The sequence below is a fragment of the Pituophis catenifer genome, unplaced genomic scaffold (assembly GCF_029215685.1).
Source record: "Pituophis catenifer annectens isolate HBS135680 unplaced genomic scaffold, rPitCat1.0.hap2 SCAF_3, whole genome shotgun sequence".
Lineage (NCBI taxonomy): Eukaryota > Metazoa > Chordata > Lepidosauria > Squamata > Colubridae > Pituophis > Pituophis catenifer.
In genome coordinates, this window is record NW_027256883.1 from 160,847,885 (window position 1) to 160,870,973 (window position 23,089).

General features: G+C 35.7%; 1 protein-coding gene across 2 annotated transcripts in view; it reads right to left on the reverse strand.

Annotated features, from left to right (window-relative positions):
• The window catches only part of PTPRF (protein tyrosine phosphatase receptor type F), a 331,301-nt gene that overhangs the window by 248,403 nt on the left and 59,809 nt on the right, over window positions 1-23,089 (reverse strand). Inside the window, exons 2-3 of one of the 2 annotated variants that reach the window (XM_070941423.1) lie at window positions 9,674-9,819; window positions 7,966-8,107 (exon numbers count right to left, since the gene is read on the reverse strand). In XM_070941423.1, coding sequence (XP_070797524.1) covers window positions 7,966-8,107; window positions 9,674-9,819 — 288 coding nt within the window. Of the gene's footprint in view, window positions 1-7,965; window positions 8,108-9,673; window positions 9,820-23,089 lie in introns of those variants that run through there. The other variant, XM_070941424.1, reaches the window with a different exon arrangement.

Genomic DNA, 23,089 nt, shown 5'->3' on the forward strand with positions numbered 1-23,089 from the left:
GAAAAACAAGCGAAAGTTGATAACTTTCCAAAGATTGTGGTCTCAGCTCTCTTTTTATAATGAAAATTACAAACAGTTCTAAACATTACTACCTGAAGGAAAAGTAATGTGTATTAAAAATAAACAGTAGACTTGGCAATATGCCCAGACTGTCTATCTTGAAAATAACCAAAACATAAACAAAAAAGAGTACAGAAAAATTCAAGGGTAGAAACTTTTAGACTGAGACTTATGACTGAACTGTAGGTAAACTCTTCCACAGCAGATTTTATGGAATATAATGAAATACAATCAGGCTTGTCTATCAACAGATTTTTAAAGATAAGATAAAGACCTCTACATTCAGAGGGTTATCAAATCTGTGAATATTATCTTGATGATTAATGCAGAATATAGCTAGAAAATATATGAAATATTGAAATTGTACTGATTTTTTGAAACTTTAATAAAATAAAGATAAATTGATATCTTGCTTTTACTAGAAAACCAATTTAAAAGAGACTTCACTGATTCCTGGAAAAATATACATAATATCTCATATTTTGTGGTAACATGGAGGAACTACACAGTAATAATACTGGAACCCATTATGCTTTTCTCACTAAAGGAATTTTAATCCCATGATCAGTGTCAGATGGAAAATCTGTTCCCAAAGTAAGAAGCTTTCTGAAAAAAAAAATAGTCCATAAATACAGCCAAGTTTGATTGGCTTGGGAGATACTGAATACTAATGATATATAGCTTTTTCTTATGCAATTGTGATTCCAAATAAAAAATTTGTTTTTCAAAAACGTTATAAGTGGCTTGAGTAATGGTCTCATGAGCATGTAAATGATTCTGATATCAAGCCCCCTTTTTTTAATCAATCACATTTAAGCTCTTGTTGGATCTTGTTTCTTCAAGATTTGTATCTGAGCCAGGAGTTCTTTTAACAAAGTAGTAGAGGAATCCTCCTTTGCACCTTACCTGGCTTTGCAAATCAGACACAGTGAAACTGAGACCGCTGTTGGCATACTTAGATTTATGGCATTATGCCATAACTCATTAAAAACAAGATAACAAGTAATGAAAAGTTATATTTACCCAATAATGAAAGTCCTTATCCTCACAATCCAATTTAGAAGTTTGAAATCAACTTCTGAAAATCAACTTTTTTTAAATCACTAGAGAAGTGAAAGATGTGCACTCACAGAAGCATCCCAAACAGGAAATACTACTACACTGGAAATCCAGGCATTATTATTATTAATTTTTTTTGTATTTGCCTGCTACAAACCAAACAAACACACTAACAAAATGACTTTCTCCTTGGAAATAACTCAACAGACTAAAAGCCTGTTATTAACATTCAGCTGTCTGCAATTATTGCAAGTTCGAATCTTGCAATATCTTGCTGAGGTTGACTCAGCCTTCCATCCTTTCTAAGGTAGGTAAATTGAGGACCCAGTTTGTGGGGGCAATAAGCTGACTTTGTATAAAATATACAAAAGTATGAAGGCTATTGCTTAACGCATTGTAAGCCGCCCTGAGTCTCCGGAGAAGGGCGGCATATGAATCTAAAAATGTCTGCCATCAAATTTATGTTTTGATTAAAGTTTTTAATCTTTTAAATTTTAAATTAATATTTTCCCTTTCTAGTTCATTTCTGACATGAGATGAATCCAGCAAAAAACAATTTCAGATGGGAGGGAAAGGATGGTTTTCTTAACCAAAATGCAGTCATTAATTTAAACCAGTCTCTATCCATGGATCACACCTGAAGTCAAACTGTATTCAAAGTCATAAAACATCTCTCCTTAAAAAAAGATTCAGACAATGAAACTAAGAGTGTCATATGTTCTGACTACACAATAATTTCTTCTACAAGAATAATTAATGTTAGATACATGCAACAAGGTTTATTGCATTGATACCAACAAAGTACTGTAATCACTTCTGTTAAACACTGCCACAAATCTTTCATTTTTACAGTATAGTTTATGCCACAGGCAGGAATCAAGAAGTGGTTGATCAATAATAATGATATGACTTTGTTTTAGCTTGAAGAAAGGAGAGAAAGAAATGCCTGGGTGAAATTCCATCTTCTATCAAAATTGCAGATAAGACTTAAGTGAAAATACTTTTTTCTTCTGAACTGGTTGCCAAATAGTAGTTGGATCTCTTTCAGAGGACTTCTCTCACTTCTACACGTAGAGAGACAGCTAGAACATTTGTATGAACTTCAGTTATAAAGCTGGCCCGTTCTCTTTTGGGAATGGTGACATTCCAACCTTATCTCCAGATGCTCCATCACCATTATAGCTGATTTAGGACCAACACATTTACCTTTGAAGGATTAAAACATTTGTTTTCTCCATACCAAATGCACATATAAAATAAAAGAAAATGCACACTTATGGCCATTATGCATCATTAAAGCGTAAACCTATATTAAAGCGTAAAACTATATTTTTTAACTTTTGCTTGATATTTGCTGGTTTGGTACAACAACCAAACAGGACAGGTACCAACTTCAATGGATAGTTAGGACTGCAGAAAAAATAACTGCAACCAGCCTACCTTCCATAAAGGACTACATATTGTACAGGTCAGAAGGAGGACTGAGAAAATATCTTCAGACCACTCACACCTTGGACATAAATTGTTTCAACTCCTCCCCTCAGGATAGCAATAGCACTTAGACTTATATATCACTTCACACTGCTTTACAGCTTTCTCTAAGTAGTTTAGAGTCAGCATATTGCTGACTCTATAATAATAATATGGGTCCTCATTTTATCGACCTTGGAAGGATGGAAGGCTGAGTCAACCTTGAGCTGGTGAGAATCGAATTGCTGAATTGCTGGTAGCTGGCAGTCAGCAGAGGTAGCCTGCAGTACTGCTTTCTAACAACTGGATGCCGCTATAGAGCATTGCATGCCAAAACAACTAGACACAAAGACAGTTTTTTCCCTCGTGCCATCACTCTGTTGAATACCTAATTACCACAATACTATCTTATGTCTAAGGATATTTACCTTAGTATGGCTGTATTATTATTATTATTATTATTATTATTATTATTATTATTATTATTATTATTATTATTATCATCATCATCAACAACAACAACAACAACAACAACAACTTTTCTACTACCTTCTCCTTTTGGTATTTTATGATTATATTGTTATTTGTACATTTGGTGTTAGTATGTACATGTTGTTTGTATGTACACTGATTATATTACCTTATTTGTAAGTACCCTGAGAGCTTATGCACTGGAGACAAATTCCGTGTGTGTCCAATCACACTTGGCCAATATTCTGTTCTGTTCTGCTCTGCTTTACTCTATTCCCACATGTTTCTTTTCAAAGGCATTATTTATGCAGGGTTGTGCAGAAAACGTGCAATATGGAACTATCTCTTGTCATTACTCATTCTTCCTAGTTATAAGGAGTCACTGTTTCTCTATATCCTTTAAATTGCAGCAGTATCTAGATGTTAGACACAGGCTGAAAACAGGGCTGCAAAAACAAGCAAACATTAATGGAATTAATTAATTGAATTAATGGAAAGGATAAATAGATCCTATCAAGGTATAAAGTGAGATTAATAGCTCAAAAAAGAAGCTACCTTCTCTGCAGCCATTAGCCTTGTTTTAGAAGTATAGAGATGTTGATTATTTATTTATTTATATTTCAATGTATATGCTAATTGTATCAGGAAATGACTCTAAGCATCTTACAGAATAAGATTAAAACATCCTTATTAAAACATCCTTACTGTACTGCTTTCCATTGTGGTATTTTTTATTATTTCAAATTTAATTTTTCAGCACCAAATAAAAGGAAAGTTTCGATTTTCTTAATTTTTAAATTATGATAAATAAATAAGCAGCCTTGACCTCTCTCTTACTCTTGAGTAATATCTCAATAGGTACTGGTAGTTGTTATCTGTAGTGATAGAGGATACTTCCTACCCAAAATATTGATTCAAAATTGTCATAAATGAACATTTCTGCTTTCCTGAAATAAATGTTTTGGTTTATTTTTAAGCTTATGCTAAATTTGAAGATTCACCCATATCCTGAATTTATATATAATAAGTTTTTTTCCTAAAACCACTTTAAGTTCAAAGACTATATCTGAAACAAAATGAAGGAACTATTATTGGGTGAAAAGTAATATCAACATTTAGAGAGCAATTATTAGGTCTTCTTCTATCTCTAGTTCAGGATTTTCACAGGGCTTCTCTTTAATTTTTTAAAGATTAATTTTAAAACTTTCCAGAAGTGACATTTCCTGCTTTAAATATCTTGCAAAATGAACTTCAGTTGATAACACTATGTATAAAAATCTTCTTGCTGGAACTAGTCATTGTGGAAATGTTACATTTTCATATGTCATTGGTCACTTATTTAAACTGTGATAAGACACAGAAACTGATAAATTGTACACATTCACTAACACTATCCTTTTCAGGAGAGACTGATAAATCAAAACCTTCAAAACCTATGTTGAGAAACTTGCTTAAATTATCTATTTCCTATAGAAACCAATACTGATAATGCATAAAAAGACACATCAAAATTAAGTTATATAGATATGGGAGCTTGGCATAAGTAAGAGAATTAAAGAATAGAGATGCCAAGATCATAGATACTATGTAAATTCTTAAAGATGAAAACCTGAAAGCAAAATGTTAAACTTTTTTGGAAGCTCTTAAGGACTGGAAAGCAGAATACGGTATGTCTAACAATTATTTCATGCATTGTATTTCCTGTGAATTGGATTGTTTTTATGCTGAAAAGGTAAAATAAAAGCTTCAGAACCAAAAGAAAAGTAAAATGAGAGCACTGCTTACAATAGCTAGTTTTTTGGGCTGACCTGATGATATGAATGATTCAAACATTTTAATCTTAACATTTTAGAGATATTTTACTTTAGAGGGAACATTTTCACATATAAATGATCTGTAATGTTCATTTATATGCTTGGGTTAAGAGGCAATATTCAAATGTAATCTCCTTTCCTTTAATTTTTCTGATTTCTAATGAAAAGTCATTTCTTGGCAGAAACATATAATAGAGTGAGACAAATATGAACAAACCTCCTTTTTTTTTCAAACTGATGCTTGTGTAACTAATGAGATGTGGGTATATGGGCAAAACAAAGTTAACAACTGTTTGCCGTAGAAACAGAGAAGTTGGTGTTAGATGCGTTTTACATATTGTCTCAGGTCTTGGGAGATGCAGCTTTCTGCACAAATAATTTGTAACTGTCAAATATTTATCATTTACTGCATTTCATATTGGGTAACTCCAGGAACTGGAATGAAGCCAGCAGATGGTGATAGAAATTAAACTTATGATACAGTTCAGTAATCAATAAGCCTTTGAAACACAGATATGCTCTTTCATCCTTACATAATCTCCTCTCTAAATTCCAAGCTAAACTTGATAAATACATTCTACGCTCTGCTCCATTTTCAGTCTGCAATATCCTGTCTTCCTAAGCAAAGACAACTAGCAAAGTTGGATTGACTAAAAGGCTAATCCATCTGAAGAGCCACCTTTGATAGCATTAAAGAGCAGAACTAGAAATCATGAGCATATTTGAACAAATCACAGAGGAGCCATTGTTCAGCTAACACATAATTGTGGAGCCACATTTCAAGGAAGCCTTACAAAAATAACTTAGATTGGGGGGGAAAGAGGATAAAAATTTAACTCTCATTAAAACAGCATAAAACAAAAGAATTAAGTCATATATTTATTGCCTCCAGACTGCTTTGATGTGGTATAAATTGCTTAAGGCTACTGTGGGAATAAAATCTTTCCACACTGAATTGAAGTTCCAATTGTGAAATCCATTGTTTGTCACCACTAATATACTTACAAGAAATTAAATTTATAAACACATAAATCCAAAAGCCTAAGAAAAAAAGTAGATTAATTCCCTATTCTTTCTAGTGTTCCTTCTGGATCCCATTTTGTCAGGAGATGAGCACAGAAGGAATACAGATTACGGTATACAGAAGTGGCTGCCAATCTGATCTTGCCTCTATCGTGCCCAGAAGAGCTGCTAAAAAGGAAGATAAGACATGTCACTCATTTCGATGCAGTACAGGAAATACTGCAACATTCTTCCCTCTCTACATTCTGTATGATGCCGCTGTTTAAAATGCTCTGTAATGCAAACTGTAATCGTCAGTCTTACAACTCAATCAGATATTTATTAATTTGTGACATCATGCCCACTAACTGTCCCTAAAGCTTCTATTGTCTCTCTCTGTGTGTGAGTGTGTGAGTGAGAGATAGAGAGAGGGACGGAGGGAGAGGGAGGAGAGAGAAAGAGAGAGAATGAGAATGAGAATTGATTCTACTCCTTTTCTGCTTGCTTTGCTCAAACCTTTCTTCTGCTGGGCATGCAAGAGTATTTCACTGTTGCAAGTCCTAATTGAAAAAGACAGAAATGCTCAATATGACTCATACATTATTCAACTTATCATCTGCCCAAGAGAAAAAGAAAAGGTTTGCATATCTACCTCTTCTCCTATCAACAGAAAAAAATAATTTTCAATTACATTATATGTATGCAATTCTGTTCATCAAGAGAATCTGGAGCCAGAGAGACAGAAACGCAGACAAAAAGATAGGCCAGGGAAGCAACTGCAACAAATTCACTTATGTGTGGATTCTTGGCTCCAGTTTGCCTCTTTATGATGTATCAAATTGAGAATGTTACCAAATAAAACAAATGTCAAAATCCAGGGCAAAAATATAAATCAAATCCTGTATTAGCTATCTGAAATGACACCAATGAAACTAAATAAATCCTGACTGAATGTGAAGTTCTGTTTTAATGTAAAGTCTTATAGAACCTCTGTTAATACTTTTGTAGCATATATTTATGATAAAACACACAAGACTTTCTTGACAATTATTAAAAAAATACATAACACAAGATTTCTATATTCCATTATTACTTAAAAAAACCAAGAACAACCTGAGGACTCTTGAGGCCATTTTTGCAGGGTTGCTACCAGCATCCATAATCAGATAGAATTTTAAAACATCAACAAACGTAACAGCATTGTATAGGATGGTCAAAATTTTCACAGCAATCCTTTAAGAAGCTGTCCCAAGCCAATTGTTCTTGATTAATAAAATGGACTTGAAATATCATTTTCTTGAACTTCAGTCTCAATTGCTTACATTTATAAAGGTTCTAATGACAAGGAAGTCTGAGGAATCAAAATATTCTGTGCTATTGTTTTATTCATATAAAAAAATTCCTCAGTCATGAACTTAGTTACTTGGGAAATAATCATATAAGACCAACCAAAATCCCACATCAAAGAGTAATTGTCCTCTTGGAAGAACCCAAATAGCATTCATGAACTGGCCCTGCAATCCTAGTCAAGGCTCAAACCAGGACAGAGTTACCCTTTCAAGTTCCTGAAAATATATTTATTTGTATAAAATGATGACAAGGGTAATAAATTCACAAAACCAGTAAGTTACAGCCAAAATCCTGTCACTCCACTCCTCTCTTTTTCTTCTTTTGCTTTCTAATTGGCATCTTTTGTTTCTAATATATATGTCAGAGGAAAAAAACACCAGAGGTTTTCAGATAGGATAGTATAATATTCCTGGTCAGACCGTATCTGATCCATATCACTGACTCTCTACCAGAAGAAATAAAAACAGAAATGTATACAGATATCTATCTGATTCTGTACATTTACAAACATAAAACAAGTTGAACAATATTTATACATTGAACAAAATCCATTAAAACCACAAGAAAAATAAACAGAAACTGCTGGTCTCACACACATATATGATATAGCCCATTTTACAGTATTAAACTATGTTATTACCAAAATATTAAGCAAAGTTGTCACCAAACAGTAAATTGCCCATTTTTGCTATCACATATAGTATTTAAATGCAACACAGCAATTAAGCAAGTTACCTACCTTCTAATACTGTAAGTTTGGCACTAGTGTTTATCTCGCCAACACTGCTGGTAGCCATGCACTCATAAATTGCTTCATCCCGAAGGACACGGAGTGGTTGAATCCGCAGAACTGATCCAGAACCATCATCAAATTCAATAACCTTTTTCAAGAGAGAGAAAAGTTATTATCAATTCATTAGTACAATTGATCCATAGAAGACCACTACCTCTGCACATGTTAGTATTTTAAATTTTTTATCTATAATTGTGAAATTATGAAGTGCTAGGGAAATCATGTATTCCTCTATGCACAACTCCTTGACTGTCACAGTGGTTAAAACTTACATCAACAGACATAACCAGATGGCTATGGCTTCAGATAATATAAAATCCTACTCTTATAATATATCATGTTTGCAGATGTATGGATAGATTTGGTATTATCCAAGACAAACAAAAAACAAAATTACTATATTAGGTATAGATAAAATGCCAAATGTGGCAGGCAGGAAGACAGGCAGGCAGGCAGGCAGGGGTGGCTGCAACTGATGTTCAATTCAATATTTATTAATATTAAAGATTTAAGATGAAATATGCTCATAAATTTCCAGAAGTATTTAAGGCCCTCCAAAGATAACTGGAATAAAGTTTGCCATACTACTGAACTTCAAATTTAATTAAACCAACATTTTTAACGTTCAGTGAGTGAATTATTACACTAAAATTTGGCTAGTGTAACAAAACACCATTTGCTCAAATTAAAATAGGAGTGAGTAGTTGGAGGAGGGGTGAGTAAAGGAAAAGGGAGCATAAACACTCAAAGAGATATAGAGGTATAGAGACCCATTTGTGAATTTCTTGAGAGAGGCAGAAATAGTTAAATAGAGTCTTTATATGTCTATTCCATTGAAATTAAAATAGTGTTTACCAATCCTAAAACAAAGGGTTTTTATTTTACTCTAAAACCATCTATAAATTGATCTTTAATAGCAAAAAGTGGAATAGTTTATTTTATTTTAGTTCGCTGAAGAAAGTGCTTCTGTAAATGAAACTGGGTGGAGTTGATAGCATCAATCTCTTGCAGTCACCAGGTACTCCATACATTCTGCTCAGTAGTGCTGGGATTTCTTTAGAACCATCTGGGAGAGCAAGAAGAAACCATGGAAAGCAATGCAGAAAAGCATGCTTTTTTCCACTCCTTTGCTACTGAATTCCACCCAAAGGCTCCATATTAGTAGACATAGGAATTAAATGACTTTACATTAATCTAATTTGAATTCATCAGCAGAAAGAAATGATCACATCACTGAAATGAAACAATGATCATACATGGAAGTTATACCAAAATGGGATGAAATTTACTTCCTCTAAATAAGAATAATTAAGTCTTGTTAACTGAGAACTTGACAAGCAGGACATAACTATAATAGCATTCTCTTCTCCTTCTCCAACAATTAATACCCGGAAGCATAGTGCTTGTGAAAGCAGTTATATACCCATTTTAACCAACAGTAGTAAACTGTTTTGTTTTCATCTTCTTTTAGATTTGCATATCGTAAACCCCACAGTTAACTGTGCAGCGTAAAAAGTAAAACATAGTCCTACTCAAGAATGTACATATAAAAAAAGAAATGCACCTTCCAGTCCTCAGGTTTCATATTACTTAATTCCGTTCAATATATGAGCATTCTTCCAAAATTACAAGCAAATGTTCATTCTCTACATACCTCAAATCGCTGGGAGCTGACCTTTTTTCCTTTCTTCATCCAAGTGATGCGTGGCTTTGGCTCTCCTGTTGCTTGGCATACAAAGGAGGCCACGCCACCAGAAATCCCAATCTGATCTTCAGGGGTTTTCATAAAGTTTGGTTTGCCTATAAGAAAAAATATATGAACTGGTGAGATATAGCACCTAAAATATATAGCACTTCAAATTAGGAGTAAGTACAAATTAAGTACAACCAAATTGAGCCTTGGTTGCGCAGCAGACTAAAGCACTGTTAAATAACACCAGCTGCCTGCAATTACTGCAAGTTCAAATCTCACCAGGCTCAAGGTTAACTTAGCCTTCCATCCTTTCGAGGTAGGTAAAATGAGGACCCGGTTTGTGGGGGCAATAAGCTGACTTTGTATAAAAAAAAGAACACCACTTGTGGGGGTCTGAAAGCCCTACTAAGCAGGTATATACAAAAGTATGAAGGCTATTGCTTAACGCATTGTAAGCCGCCCTGAGTCTCCAGAAAAGGGCGGCATATAAATCGAACCAATAAATAAATAAATAAATAAAATAAATAAACTTCAACAGCACAAAGCTGCCTTACACAACTTTCTCATGACAATATGTTATTTTTCCTAGGAAAGATATCAGAAGTTAAGAACTTGGGAAGGAATTTGAGAATGGTTTTTTGGAATATTTCTATCTCAAATAATCTATTAATATTACACACATACTTGCATAAATATTACACACACACACACACACACACACACACACACACACACATTTCCTTTGAATTAGTGTTGACTCCTGGGTCCCTACAGTTATCTTGGCATAGTTTTTCAGAAGTGGTTTGCCACTGCCTGTTTGCTAGGGCTGAGAGATAGTGACTGGTTCATGGTCACACAGCTGGCTTCATGCCAAGAGAGACACTAGAACACACGCTCTCCTAGTTTCTATCTAGATGTCTTAACAATTATATCAAACTGGCTCTCATGTCTGTCTATATCCATCCATGGCTGATTTTGCTTTGTTGAGTTGTAAAACACAAAAACCGTTTAATACGGACTTGCTACTTTTTAAAAAAAAAATCAAATTCCTGGTGATGCCAATGCCCAATAAGTGTATACTATTAAAAAAGAGTGAGTGAGTGAGTGAGTGAGTGAGTGTGTGTGTGTGTGTGTGTGTGTGTGTGTGTGTGTGTGTGTGTGTGAGAGAGAGAGAGAGAGAGAGAGAGAGAGAGAGAGAGAGAGAGAGAGAGAGAGAGAGAGAGAGAGAGAGAGAGATTGCTCTTTTCCGTAAAGAGTTGAGGAGTGATGACTTGCTGACTCTGCAAACTGTTCTCAGACTGAGAAGGGAGGAAATCTAGCCAGTCTTTTTATTCAATATAAATACCTTTCTTTAAAAAATGTTTTCACGTGATGCAGTGTATTAAAATGACAGGATCATAATCCCAAATTTAGCTGATCATTGAAAAAAATGGATCAGAAAAATACAACTAAAAAGTTCATGGAATAATACAGTCACTTTATTTACCAGCAGATAATTTGAATACTAAAATTAGAAAGGGATATTAGATATTAATCAGAACTGAGGCCATCACACTGCAAGGTCTTTAGAGAAATATTTAGGAATCGGTAGATTAGAAACAATTTAAAACCTTATTTAAGTATGCAGGAAAAAAGAGAGCAGGGAAGAAAAAAGTGTGCAATTGTACAACTGAACTATTTAAACTTGCAAGCCACCTAGGACTTGCAACTTCCTGCTGGCTTCCCCCACTGACTTTCTTTGTTGGGAGTTGACAAGAAGTCACAAGTCATGATCACGTGCGGTTTAGACTTAACAATCTGTTATCCACACTTAGCAAAGGTAACAGGGACTTACAAGATAGTTGTTGCTAAGCAATGTGGTCACATGATGTCATCCATTACAACCACATCGTTTTGTGACAAAAACTCTGGTCCCAATGATCATTGTTAAGTGAGGACTACCTCTAATCAGGTTGTATATTATTCTAAACAATGATTTAATATTCAGTGGATAGATCTGAAAAACATGAGCAAGACTTATGCTCATAAACTTTCTCTCCACCATAGCTGCCTGAACTTAATATGACTGAAAAAAAATATTTCCCCTTTTTGGGAGCAAGAATCCACTGGAGTTAGGCAGCCAATAAATTTAAATAAATATTGTTTACAAAAATTCATTGAAAGTGTTAAGTAAGTGCCTGGCCTCCCAGGCTTCTTCTGTAATCCAACATGATTTTACTTTATTTCATTATTTCATTACTTATTTTTCACATTTCTCTACTGCCCATCTCCCTCAAAGAATAACCCTTTGGGTTACTAATTATGTCCTTTTAGAACAGCAGAACTCTTTAAAAAAAATGTTTTGAAGGCAGAACAAGTAATTGTATTTTGGAATTTCTGCTATAGTGTTCTAGATCCGTGATGGCGAACCTATGGCACGCGAGCCACAGGTGGCACACGTAGCCATATCAGTGGGCAAGCCAGCTCAGCTCTGGCACGCAAGCGCGTGCCGGCCAGCTGATTTTCGGGCCTTCTGGGCCCACCAGAAGTAGGGAAACAGGCTGTTTCCTGCCTCTGGAGGGCCTGGGGGGGTGGGGAAGGCTCGTTTTTCTTTCTCACCTGGTTCCAGGTCCTGTCTGTGCATCTGGGGAGGGTGAAAATAGCCTTTCCCGCTCCCTCGGAGGCCCTCCAGAGGCCTGAAACAGCCCATTTCCCAACTCCCGGTGGGACAGGAAGTGATGTTTTTTGCTGTCCCCAGCGTCCAGAGATTCCTAGACAGGCTCTGGAGGCTGGGGACAGCAAAAAAATGTCACTCCTGTCCCACCGTGAGTTGGGAAATGGGCCATTTTAGGCCTCTGGAGGGCCTCCGAGGGAGTGGGAAAGGCTGTTTTCGCCCTCCCCAGATGCACAGAGAGCCACCTGGAGCCAGGTGAGAAAGAAAAACAGGCCTACTGGGCCATTGCGTGCCAGGAGCAGGGGGGAAGGGGGTTGCACACGCATGCGCAGGGCGCATAGAATTATGGTGTGGGCGGGTGGGGTAGGGCACACGCACGCGCAAACCTGCCCTACCCCACCCCCTCTAGGCACGCGATGGCAAAAAGGTTAGCCATCACTGTTCTAGATCAACCAAGGGTCAAAAAAGTCAAAATCTGGTATCAAATCTCTTTGCAGAAGAAGATGATCAACAAAATGAATTTGACACAAACTTTCTTTAGTAAATTTAAATGTCAAGGAATAGAATTTAGAGTACAGAATTTTAAGAATTATAATAGAAACCCAGTAGCCATCCTATATTATGAATTTATTACAGCATGTTCTCTTTGAAGCTTTTCCATTTCTTTTACTCAGGTAGTTTTCATTTCAGGCAAAGAATCCAATAATTCACTAATGAATGCTCCTGTCTATTATATGTCTCTGTGTGAATGCATTCAATTTCACTTTTAGCACAAATGCTACAACTGCCTTTGGAATTAAGCAAAAGAATATATTTGTTTAATTGTAAAATATTTCATATAATATATAATTTAGGATGTCTAGATCTGGGGAATGTGGCATCTTTATTAAAGGACAGCAATGTGTTACGACAAATCTATACATTTTAAAATTTCAAGTGCGCAAAGAAAACATCTAAACTTTTTCCTTGTAGATTCTTCTTTATAATTCCAGAACAAATGAGTGGAAGAGCAATTGCTTTCTATAATTTACACAATTAGTCAAGTTTTTATCAAAATGTGTTTTCAATTTATAGCATGCACTGTCAGTATGCTATTAAAATGTTTTGCAGGCTACTAACTTTGAGTTTATTTGCAAAATGAGTCTATTATTGCATTAACTGGATTTTAATGGATTCTTGCAGGGCACTTACATTTCAACTTAGAGTTCTAATTTACAATTGTCTTTAAACTATCAAAATAATCAAATTGCAGAAAAAATATATTAAAAACTGAAAACATACCAGGTCAAGAGAAAAAGTAGTACAAAACCTACTGCCTGGAAAGAAAATGGAGGTGAATATGCTTCCAAAATACAAACATAAACATTGCTTTTCTTTACACGTTTGATATATAAGATTACCAAAAAAAGACTAAAATGTTTTCAGCTCCCTTTGCAAGCAGTTGGTTATTAATACAGCAACTTTATATGTCTCATCAGTCTAATCCCATTCCATTTCAAGGAATTAAGATGAGCTCATCTTTCTTTTATAGATAAATGTAAGGCACATACTTGGGTTTGTCTTCCAAGCTCAGCAAACAATTTCAATTGGTTTCTCAATTGGCGATACAGATAAAAGCAGAGCTCATTTAATGATTATATGTATTATTCATTGAACTGGATCTTGACCTGGTGAGGACAGCATCCACATTGGTAATGAGCACGCTCTGCGATTCACATTATATCAACCATTTTTTTTAACAAAAAATCCTTTGAATTTTTATATATAGAGAATTCAGAACAGAGCAGCAGCAAAACAAAAAATAGGATTACACATAAGTATTAAAATATTAAATTTCATTTCTTGGGAAGGAATTAAAAATATTGTAACACGCATTCATAGAATAATTATTGCTCAGCTTTCAAGAAAAATGAAAATAGCAGTTTATAACCTGTCCATGTGCACAATGTTAACCTCATTCCCAAACTCTGATTTTAATAGATTTAAAGATATTCTTTTTATGTGGATCAAACAGAACATTGCCTAGTTTCAAGTGCACCTCAGTGGTTTAATTAGAATCATCTCTTTTGGAAGGCTCATAGATCGAACTTAATAATGTTATTTTCTACAAGCGATTGAAAAAGCTAATTATCTTTACTATTATGGTTCTAATTTGTCATATTCTTGCACCCACTTTGTATGGATGTTGCGTGCACTCACTGGAAGTCAAGCTCATCTTGAGGGAATCTACTTTTCTGAGAATAGATTTGTATTTCAAATTTCAATTAACTCTCATTTAAGTTCAGATCCAAAACATGAACTTTTTCCTTTAGTAGAAGGGTGTCACTATATGCTGTGAATAAAACAGGAGAAGATGAAACTGCATGTTTTTTCAGTTATCTTCTCCCAGTCATTCCTCATGTATTGTATTAGTAAATTTGATGCATGAACCAGCTACTTGGCCTGTGGGAGAAGTTATTGAATTGCAAATTCACCAGTCATAAAAGATCTTCAAATCAAGAACCTAACTTAATACAGGCAGAAATAAAAAGATAATTTAAGTCACATAAAACAAAATAAAACCATTTATTTTAAACTTTCGATTGAATTTATTTATTTAAGCTGTACTACCTACTGGCGTTCTCAACTGCTTACAATAAAAAACATAAAAGGAGACTTAAAACCAGAGATATTAAAATCAAAGTTAAAATAATCAACTTTTAAAGTCCTATTTAAAAAAAATGTTTTTCTAATATCTTTTAAAAGTCAACCAGGAATATCCCTACTCCTCAACACCTTTCCAGGTCACGAGACAGCATATTCCATAGACCCCGGGCAATTACCCCTAGTCGACCCAAGTCAAGCTGCTGGCATCTCAGGTAACCTCTTTAGATGATATCAGTAAAGAAAGGGGAAAGGCGTTATCAAAAATTGCCTGGATCTAAACTATATAGAACTTGAAAGGTCATAGTCAACATTTGTAATTTGCACAGAAATAATGCTTTTCTCTCTGGGATCTGGTTCTCAAAAATAAATAGGTTGTCATTATATGTGGCCTTTACCAAAAAAAGGAACTGATGGAAACTGCCCCCCCCTCCCACTATAGAGTTACTTCTAGATGTTAACATGGAGTGAGTAGGAGAAAGAAGAACAATTATTTGAACAATGATCAAGGCACTCACATTTAATATACTGCAGTTCCTGAAAATATATGCTTTTCAAAGTTTTCTACAATAAACCAAAAGTTCCTGATTCTTTGTGTCCGATTTGTGTGCTAGATTATTCTAGTCTAGCTCGCTAGGGAGAAATCTGACAGGCAAATTCCTCCTACATAGGAGGCAAGCTTATTTTGTCAGGCTACTGATCACTGAAGACGTCACTAATATTGCTCCAATATATGACCTAAGGAGAGTAGCAACAGAATCTGGTAAACACTGTACATAGTTGAACCAAGTAATTAAGCTAATGACACAAACGATTGTCCAAATCCAGCAACCACAAGCCACTACACTGTTTCCTAATGCCAAGTTCCTTCAGTCTCAGAGTTAATGACAGATAAATACAAGAAACTCCAGACAGGTTTAAGGCATATTTTATTCAATGTGAATTTTAAATCTTCTTGAGATATGGAGAAGAATTTAAAACTATTAAATTGATTTACAATGAATAAAGTTTATGCTTCTTTGGTAGATTTATGTGACAATATTTCCCAAGTCAGCAATTGTTGACATTTTTTTTAAAAATGCACAATTATCCTTTATTCTTTATAAAGAGACCATGAGGGAATCCCAATTATATTGGGAAATCAACTTCAAGTAGCCGGAATATGGATTTACATCTTAATAACTTTTCTTGGGAAAGTCTGTATAACTAAAAATATACATACCACTATAAAATTAGGCAATTTAAATAAAAATGTTTGTTACTAGTCCTTTATTTTTTAAAAATAATTTTTATTAAACAGTTTGTCTTTAAAAACACAAAAAACAATCACACACATATAAAAATAAAACATGTCAAAACATAATGTATAGAACATTACATAACATTAATGGTAATTTTACAGTATTTCGTATCAACTTACATACTTCGCTTTTGTAGTTCTCTATTCTATCATTTCTATTTCAATAGTAATCGCATTACTCCAACATATATATATACACACACACACACACAATTATAATATTCACTTGTTCTTATCTACACATTTATATTCGTTTATATTTACCTCTCTTTATTTAACGTTGTTCAGTTACATCAATATTAAGTTAAACATTTCTTGTTCTGATTTCTATTTTCGAGCCAACTGTACATTTTATTCCATATTTCATAATAGTCCGAATCCTCTCTTACTAGTCCTTTAAATCACATACAAAGAGCACTAGAGATAGCTAAGGATTGTCAAATCTGATTTTTAAAAAATTGTATAAAAATTGTTTATAATCAGAATCTAAACAGACTTTATGTCTATCTATGACAGCCCTGTTTAGCATGTAAACTGACTTTAACAAAGATCACTCATGTTAAGCCTATTTTAGAGTACAAAAGTGCTTTATGGATAACAGTAACAGAGTTGGAAGGGACCTTGGAGGTCATCTAGTCCAACCCCCTACTCACGCAGGAGACCTGTCCTAGGGATTCAAACCGCCGAACTACCGATCTTTCTGATCGACAAGCTCAGTGTCTTAGCCACTTGAGCCACCTAGTCAGGCTGATAAATGAACATTTTTTGCTTGATATGTATGTTATCATTTGTAATTTTTGTAATTTGTAATTTTTTGAAGTAATAACAGAACAGACTCCTATACTAGATCTTTTTACATGTGTTTTATTGCACACAGTGACTATAAGATCTTAAACTATAAGAAAGAAAGTGGCATCTATTTAGAATAGAGGAAAACATATTGAAATAAGTGAAATTGCTTTAATTTGAGGATGGTGGAGCCTTTGAACTCCTGATAATACTGAACCACAGCTAGTTGCTAGTTCTACAATTCTGAGAAAAAATAGTACTGTTAAAGCCATCTATTACACCACTCTTAAAAAGCAGATTTCTAAATAAATCTTTGAGATGCTTTTATAGGATGAACTTCAATGAAACTCCTCTGTTTATTTCCTTCTGATGAGAAATACAATTTTGTCATCTTGTTAAAAATATGGTCAATGCAGAGAGAAGTATTTTGGCTAGCCCTACTGCATGACTTCTGTCTCTAAATGACCAGAAAGAAAATCCCACCAATATAAAGATGAAATTGAAAACCAGTATCACCTTTAGCTTCCTGACTTCCTTTACGCAAAAATTAAAGTGACTGCCCCTTAAAAAAATTCTTTTCCAGGATTTGTCCATTGTACAATGCACTGTTCCAGATTTTGATTTGCCGTCACCAATAGAACATTTGTACATTATTTATTCTTGTCTTGGAGGGTGAGGGAGAGGGTGAGGGTGAGGGTGAGGGTGAGGGTGAGGGAGAGGGAGAGGGAGAGGGAGAGGGAGAGGGAGAGAGAGAGAGAGAGAGAGAGAGAGAGAGAGAGAGAGAGAGAGAGAGAGAGAGGCAGAGGGAGAGAGAAAACAAACAAGACACTGTTAATTCTATACTATTTTCAGCTTTAAAACAGTTGTGCATTTGATTTGGAAACTGAACTGCTGGGTAGCAACAAAGATAGTAGGCTCTGAATTCAATAGCATCATAGCAGCCAGAGTCTGGAATCTATCTTGCAGATTTCTGTAATGATTATTAACAATGTCACCAGCCACTTTTGTTTTGCTAATTTGGTGCTTTACCTATGAATAAGTGAACTTCATGGAATAAATTACATACACAAGGTAAATGCTGCTTTTATGTATATAATCCATCCACTATGATTTCAGAGTATGTCCACATTGTACTTAAGCAATGAGTTGGCATTCAACCAAGCAAACTTATCAGATAAACTGAATTCATCAAGATAGATGTGTGTGTGTGTGTGTGTGTGTGTGTGTGTGTGTGAGAGAGAGAGAGAGAGAGAGAGAGAAACTCTACAAAGAAAAATAATATATTGGCATTTAATTAAAAAATTGTACAAGTTTACATTGAATGTAAGAATACAATTTCTCAAACAACTCATTTCTGTTGTCTAATTCAAAGGTTCCCAACCCCTGGGCCATGGCCCACTACCAGCCATGGCCTATTTGCAACCGGACCACCCGAGCAGCGCGCTGGCGCACATGTAGCTTGATTTGTGCAAGTGGCAGGCTGGTGCACACACACACGCAACTCAACTTGCAATTGAGCTGTGTGTGCCTGAGCATGTATGTTGTGAGTTGAGCTGTGTGCACGCATGTGCACTGGCCTGCCACTCACGCTGCTTGGTTCCCCTCTCTGTCCCCCGCCACAAACCAGACTGCAAAGGTTGGGGACCTCTGATCTAACCTATATTTTTACATCTTAAATTCACTACTTCCTTTACTTTTACTTTTATTTGATTTGTATACCGCCCTACTCCCGAAGGACTCAGGGCGGTGAACAGCCAACAATAAAATACATACATACAAAATTTAAAAAAGCAGAAATAAAATCGAATTAAATAGTTTGGCCCAGACAGATTAAAACCCCTAATCAATTTAAAACAGATTTAAACTTTGAGGATTAAAAATATTAAAATATTAAAATTGTTTAAAAAGAGGGAGAAAGTTAGGCCAGGCCTGCCTGGTGAAATAAAAAGGTCTTTAGAGTGCGGCTGAAGGTGTGCAGATCCGGGAGCTTGTTCCAGATAGTAGGTGCCCCCACAGAGAAGGCTCTCCCCCTGGGGGCTGCCAGTCTACATTGTTTGGCCGACGGCACCCGGAGGAGCCCCTCTCTATGAGAGCATACCAGCCGGTGGGAGGCTATTGGTGGTAGTAGGCGGTCCCGCAAGTACCCAGGTCCTGAGCCATGGAGCGCTTTAAAGGTGATAACCAAAACCTTGAAGCGCACCCGGAAGACCACCGGGAGCCAGTGCAGCTCGCGCAGGAGGGGTGTTACATGGGAGCGCCATGTCGCTCCCATTACCACCCGCGCGGCCGCACTCTGCGCCAGTTGGAGCCTCTGGGTGCTCCTCAAGGGGAGCCCCATGTAGAGAGCGTTACAATAGTCCAGGCGGGAGGTGACAAGGGCATGAGTGACCGTGCGTAAGGAGTCCCGAGCCAGAAAGGGACGCAACTGGCGAATCAGGCGGACCTGATGAAAAACCCTTCCGGTCACGGCCGTCAAGTGCTCTTCCAAAGACAGCCGTGAGTCCAGGAGGACACCCAAGTTGCACGCCCTCTCCGTGGGGGGGCCAATGATTCACCCCCAATAGTCGGTGATCTTAATCTTGTCTTGAGTTCAACCATGAGAAGTCTGGATAAAATACAATCATTTTAATTAACATTTGACTACCAAAAAAAATCTCTTTTCAAAATTTGCTTTTTTAAAAATAAAGATATTGCATTGTAAAAAAAGACTGCAATTATTTTTTGGACAGGAAGTATTTGACAAAGTAAATATTCAAACTGCAAGATGAAGAATGAATTTAAGCCCACTCATATTCTTTCTTATTTATATAACAGATTTATTTAAAAAAAGAATAGGAGATAGATTTCTAACTTAGGTACAATATGAACAATACTGGAGATCTGATGTCAGCTGAAAACTAAAAGGATGGGAACAAAATTGTTTAATATTTGTACAAAATGAGTGGTGTTGCTACAGCAACACTTCTCCAAGCAGAACATGAATAGTCTATAACCTTATGAGCCAGAAAAATAACTTTAGCAGTTGGGGATAGAGTAAGTTTTTACTGGGAGTCCTTCATCTTGCACACATTCAATTCAAGACTATACTATAAAAAAAAATCTCAATCTGTTTTCTTGCTCATTTAATAACTGAAATATAGACTTGCTATCAGGACAAGGGCCAACAGGACAACATTTGATAGTATCAACAACCTTGCTCCTACTCTCTTGTACTAGAGTGTCTTTTTGAGGCAAAGAGTGGAAACCAAGCACTGGGTGTATTCAAAAGGTTATTGTCTATAGCCATGATGGCGAACCTTTGGCACGTGTGCTACAGGTGGCACACAGCAGCCTCTATGATGGCACCCGAGCCGTTGCCCCAGTTCAGCTCTGCTGTGCATGTGTCTCCCGCCAGCCAGCTGGTCTTTGGGTCTCTGCCGCGCATGCACAGGGGGTGGGGTGGGTGCGGGAGCCCACATGCACATGAGCAGGCAGCAGGGGCATGCAGGGGACTGTGCGTACATGCATGGAGGGCAGGGGGCATGCATGGGACTGTGCATGCATGTGTAGGGAGCACATGCATGGGGCCCGCACACGCATTGCATTTTGGGGGTTCGGGTGCATGCATGAGCATTTGCATGCACACTTTTGGCACTTGGTCCAGAAAAGGTTAGCCATCACTGGTCTATAGGAAATGTTAGTAAGGTAAAAATTGGCTTATTTTCCCCCCTCATATTCTGGTTTTCCTTCTTATTAACCTGAAATAGAATCCTTAAGAAATAGTGTCTTTTGTCAGCTACCATTACTCCAGAGGTAAAGATTTTGTCTGCTTTTCTGGAAGAACAGTAATAAAGTAGATAGTGAATTAGCTCTACATAACCTTTAACCCTCAAATCTCCTGAAGAAAATGAAAAAGAAAATGATTTGTTACCAATTCATGACATCTCCTTTAAATATCAAAGACTCACATTAATGGCTGAGGAAGGCTATGCAAGATACCTGCTCCCTAAAGACCTTATTATATTAAGAGCCTATTAAAATTATGAATTAGAATGGTAATACATCTACTTGGGTTGTTAGAACTGAATGCCCAGTAAAATGGTCAATTCTCTTCCTTCTGTTCTAACCTCTTTATGTATCTCCTGATAGAGTTGTGAGCTGGAATGCATATTTTTTATATGTTTGCTTGTCAGGTTTATATCCTGACTTTTTTTTTTCAGGTAGTCAAATTAATGTATCGAGCTCTCCAATCTTCCTCTTATCCTTGTGCGCTAAATTCAGCAAAGAGGGAATGGGTGGCCAAAAGTAATTTGGTGAACTTCTATGATTGAGGGTGGATTTGAATATTCTAACCACTCTCCTCATTTTTTGCACTATATCTGACAAGGAAACATGTTAATAAAATAACTATAATTTGTAATTCAGCTATATAAAGGTAGAACTTCATAATTGTTTCCTGACCTCCAAATAGAGAGATAATATGTTAATATGATAAAAGAATTGACTTTCTATTAGTGCCCTGCAATAAGCTGAACATTTTTTTAAAAAAATTGCAAATTTATTTGGCTTTCACACATAATTATTGCTTTATTACATGTTCCAAGTCAACATTATCTTTCCTTCTCTATATAATCTATTTCTGATGCACTTGGGGCTTTAATAGGGAATGCTTGCTATTACTGTATACAACTCATTTGCAATCCAATTTAGTTTGTAGGATGTACCCGCAGTATTATTTATTTCTAATAATGTACATAAGGTTTGGTTTCCAACATTGTTTACATGTATTTATTTATACACTTTTTACACATTTATATCTGTTTATTTATACAGATTTATGCCCTCATTCTCAAGCATGTTACTTCTCTTTATTTATAGGTACTCCCAAGTAGGTTATACTCCATTAAAAACTTGCAAGCAAGCTAGGAAGTCAAGCTGCTTTGATTTTAAAAGATATAGATCAAGAGGTTGAGTTATGTCCAAGTAGGTGCACAATGCTCAAGAAATATGTACACTTAGGAAATATCCCTATCTGTATGGAAGTACACAAATAAGATTTCACTGCTCAATAGCTATGCTCCTTTCCCTCAGGAACAGAAGGCATGATTTCAAACATCACAAAATCTTTTAATGAGACACAGAAAAATAATGAAGAGACTGCAGAAGAAAATGTGCATTTGAGACAGGCAAACAGCAAACAGTACTATTTATATATTCATACTGCAGTATATGGGCATACCTCGCCATGTGAGTCTAAACTGAGTAATGCTAAATAAAAAGGCTTCATATTAGAAAGTCATGTTTTTCAAACATTATTTGTTCTGAAGATGATGAAATGCAGCATAATTTAGCCAAGGGCCAACTGTACACAGAGAAGCAATTCTGCATGCAGAGGGGAAAACCTGGTCAGTAGGAAAGCACAGTGTGCTGCCAATTACTTTTGAATCAGCTGCTTCACATGAAGAGGTCTTGCCATGCAGAAATTCAAGAGAATATGTTTTTCCCATTTCCTAAGCTCTTTGGACAATAAAAGTTGTAAAGAATGGCTGTAGGATAGAAAAGATTCTTAGAGAGGATGTTAAACACTCTTTCAGATAAAGTTCTGAAATACAGTTTGTTACTAACATTTAAAAGAAATGTAGAACTTTCCTTCACCATAGGAGGTAAGCTTTTCTAACCTTCAACATTACTTTAATCTGCTTTTAATAGTTCTGATGACAGGTCTGAGATTTTATTGTAGGAGATTTTAGAATATGAAAGCCATTCTAAACAGTGTAGAACAGGAAAGTTATAAATTCTTAAATAAATAAAAGTAGCTGAAAGAATCCAAAACAAACAAAAGTGGAAAAAAAACCCTGTATGTACTACTAGTGTGGCAAATAAATTCAGATTTATATAATAGAGGTGCCTATTGAATACATCTATAAACCATGGACATTAAAAAAATTCTATGTAGAGCTATTTTCTCAAAAGAAAACAAAATTAATCTTTATTAGAGAAAGTCAAATATTAG